General features: G+C 35.3%; 1 protein-coding gene across 1 annotated transcript in view; it reads left to right on the forward strand.

The window, feature by feature from the left end:
- Positions 1 to 2,927, forward strand: part of IL1RAPL2 (interleukin 1 receptor accessory protein like 2) — a 53,013-nt gene extending 50,086 nt beyond the window's left edge. The window contains 1 exon segment of the mRNA XM_017862680.1: positions 2,230 to 2,927. Coding sequence (XP_017718169.1) covers positions 2,230 to 2,927 — 698 coding nt within the window.
- The last annotated feature ends 868 nt before the right edge of the window (positions 2,928 to 3,795 follow it).

A 3,795-nucleotide genomic window follows, 5' to 3' on the forward strand; every position in this document is an offset into this window, starting at 1 on the left:
AGAAAGAAAGAAAGAAAGAAAAGAAAAGAAAGAAAGAGAGAGAAAGAAAGAAAAGAAAAGAAAGAAAGAAAAGTACATTTAGGCTACAAACTAACACATACAAATTCTGTTGTTCCTAGAGGTACACTTTATGTGACAGAGTGCTACTGACAAGGTTTGTACAAGGTTTAATTTTTTAAAATGAAATTACAAGCTGTAATTAATTAAGGAACAATACTACTCAAAGTAACCCCTTGGTAAATTATTTTGTGAAGAATGATTCTATAAAATTAATTATGAATTCATAATTCACCTGGTAAAACTGTATCTTCATTGACTCCTGCATTGATATCATGATTCTGGGTTTGGGTTTTGTTCTGTTTTGTTTTGGAGAAAAGGTGAAAAGGATAATGAGAAAAATGCATGATAGTTTATTTTACTGTATCTTACAGATCCAACTTCTAATGATGAAGCTTCCCACATAACTTCTTTCTTTTTGGGAGCAGAAAGAAAGGAAGAAAATGAAGAGTCAGAGCTGTTGATACATTGGGAAAATATTTTTCCACTCTATTGAAACTTTCTACCTTTCCTTCCCTTCTATTTCACCAGTTCTCTAAGTGATAATTACAGAGTGATAACTCCCCAGTTACTATTTGTGTGGTGGTTTTTTTTGTTTCATTTTGTTTTTACAGATTTCACTGCTTATTTTTTCCCATGAATGCATAATCTCTAAAATAAAGCACTCAAAATTCTTAAAAGTTCCCTCTCTACTTAGACACTGCCTTATCCCGACAGATACAGTCATTGTAACTACTGCATGAGAAAGATCCTGAAATGTATTAAGTCAAAACCCAAAGAACAGTAACAACAAATTGTTAAATAGGCAATTCTATGTGTAACTCTTAAAAGTTTCTTATTTATCTGTAGGGTATATAGAAAGTTTGTTCATTTTCACTTGCAAAAGTTTTCTTGCTGCCAAGTAGTGAAAATAAAACTTTAGAAAAGAGAGATCATCTGTAAAATACGCATCTGTAAAATAAGTTTCTCTTTTCAAATTGCTTGTACTGAGCTGTTCGGTGGCCCCACGATATGTGCTGAATGTGACTCCTTGAAAGCAGTCTGTAACCTTGGGCAGATTTGTGGTGACAAATGTTGCTATGCTTCTTTCTGTAAGCACTGCTTCTGCTAGAGGGCACTGTACATTAGACAAGGCCTTGTGTTCTGCTTCAGAAAGACAGCTCTCTGGTGTAGCACCTGTGTCTAAGTCTCCATTTGTTAAAACATGTGTGTGTTTCCCCTTTTGGCAGATAAGACTTGGGAAGCATGATTCCAAAGGGATTATTTCATGTGATAAATAAATCTGGAGTTAGTTGAGTGTTTTTCTACCATGTAAAAGCCATAGATAACATATTCATCTCACTTTCAGAATTGCTCCACAAAGTAGGGCAAATACTTACTTTTCAGTTGGTAGACTCCTTCACTGTTCATTTCACACCACCCCCCACCTCCGACTCTACTCTTCACTCTTCCTTGGAACAAAAGCAGCTAGTTCCAATTAAAGTCATGGGCACAAACCACTTCCCTGTCTCTGGGTTTGAAGGGCATAATGGCGAACCTAAGTTTGCAAATGACAGAAATAATCGGAGAAACAAGCTATGATTCTAGAAGAGATTTTCCACCATCTCTATATCACAGTTATCTCTCAAGTAGTTAGTATACATAGCCCCCTCCTTGTTTAGTAGTTGAGAACTAGGGGCCATACATACAGTTAGTATTTGTCAATTACAATAAATAATAGTAATAAAAATAAAGAAAATTAGAGAAGAAAAGCAAACGAACCCCATAAATACAGTAACTTTGCATTTATTAAAAGGCTCCATTTCTCTTTTCATCGGCTCCTTTTAGTTGTTCACTAACTTGGAAGCCTGACTTGAATTAAATGAATACATTAATAGAATGTATTAATTAAATGAATACATTAATAGAAATCACTGAAATACACATAAGCTCTGAAGAAGTCAGAGTTTATGTTAGCCAAAAAAACACTGTAAGTAATGGTAAGGGAAAGAAAATAATGATTATAAGCAGTTTATTTTTCAGTTTTAGGGAAGGAAATGTGCAATACAAGAAAAGAAAATGTGATGGACTTTAGTGAGAGACTGGATCTTTGCTATACTAGTGTGCAAACCTGGTGCTTTAAAGACTGGCAGTGTCTTTGTTTTACTCTTTCTCTCTTTCTGTGATTTGTAGCATACATGGAAGATCTCACAAGATATGTTGAACAAAGCAGAAGACTTATTATCGTGCTAACTCCAGACTATATTCTCAGACGGGGATGGAGTATTTTTGAACTGGAAAGCAGACTCCATAACATGCTAGTCAGTGGAGAAATCAAAGTGATTTTGATTGAGTGTACAGGATTAAAAGGGAAAGTGAATTGCCAAGAAGTGGAATCACTAAAACGCAGCATCAAACTTCTGTCCCTGATCAAGTGGAAGGGACCAAAAAGCAGCAAATTAAATTCTAAGTTTTGGAAGCACTTAGTATATGAAATGCCCATCAAGAAAAAAGAAATGCTATCTCAGTGCCATGTTCTAGACTCCGCAGAACAAGGACTTTTTGGAGAACTCCAGCCTATGCCCTCTATTGCCATGACCACTACTTCAGCCACTCTGGTGTCATCTCAAGCTGGTCTTCCTGAATTCCACCACTCAGATTCAATGCAAATGAGGCACTGTTGCAGAGGTTATAAACATGAGATACCAACCACGACCTTGCCAGTACCTTCCTTAGGCAACCACCATACTTATTGTAACCTGCCTCTGACGCTACTCAACGGACAGCTACCCCTTAATAACACCCTGAAAGATACCCAGGAATTTCATAGGAACAGTTCTTTGCTGCCTTTATCCTCCAAAGAACTTAGCTTTACCAGTGATATTTGGTAGTGAAAAATAGGAATTCCTCTGAACAGCTAGATGAGCATAGAGAATTTCTGCTATACCAAGCATAAAGTACACCTAATAACGTTGAGGTGTTAAAAAAATGTTTGAAGAAAAGTTACAAAATGGCTTTTATACTTAAATATTTTGTTTACATTTCCAGAATAGTGGGGGGAAAGAAGGACCTGCTTTTGTAGTATGGTGCCTTGTTCTAATGTATAGTTTTGATTTCTTCCTGAAAACAAAAATTTTAAAATCCTGTTGTCTTAGAGTAGGTTTTATGATAGCACATGGACTGCATGCTTAGTAGGTGAGCTGTCTTGCCCATATTTAAAAAGATTTCAGTATTCACACGGTATTTGAAATAAAGAAAATTTAAAGATTTTTAATTGAATTTGAAAATTCTGAACCAAGTTTAAGGGGAAAAATAACTTCTATAGAGTTCTGAAAATTCAGGAATTATCAAGAAAGAAATGTTGATGCAATCCCGTTGGAAGATTGTTTGTAGAGGAAGATCAGTTGAGAAAAAATGTGATTGAAATGTTTAAAACTTCTTCAACATAATGGACACTTTCTATAGACTAAATCAACAGCTCATAATAACAGCTTTTAGTTTTATTAGGGAATCACATTTTCTGTAGGCAAATTGGTAGATAGGTAAACAATGTGCATTTAAGCAAATGAACAGACAGGCTGTGTGTTCTTTTAGGATGATTTTGAACAGCCCTTGTGGCTTTCTAATTCCAAAAGTTTTACAACTTTGAAAACAACTTTGAAGTACACATTTCATTGTTTGCCAACAAATTCACATTTGGATTTTTTCCTTGACCTGCTGTAAGTATTATATGAAGATGTGGACATCTTCCTGCTTTTT

This window comes from Rhinopithecus bieti, unplaced genomic scaffold, assembly GCF_001698545.2.
Source record: "Rhinopithecus bieti isolate Rb0 unplaced genomic scaffold, ASM169854v2 scaffold_62808, whole genome shotgun sequence".
NCBI lineage: Eukaryota > Metazoa > Chordata > Mammalia > Primates > Cercopithecidae > Rhinopithecus > Rhinopithecus bieti.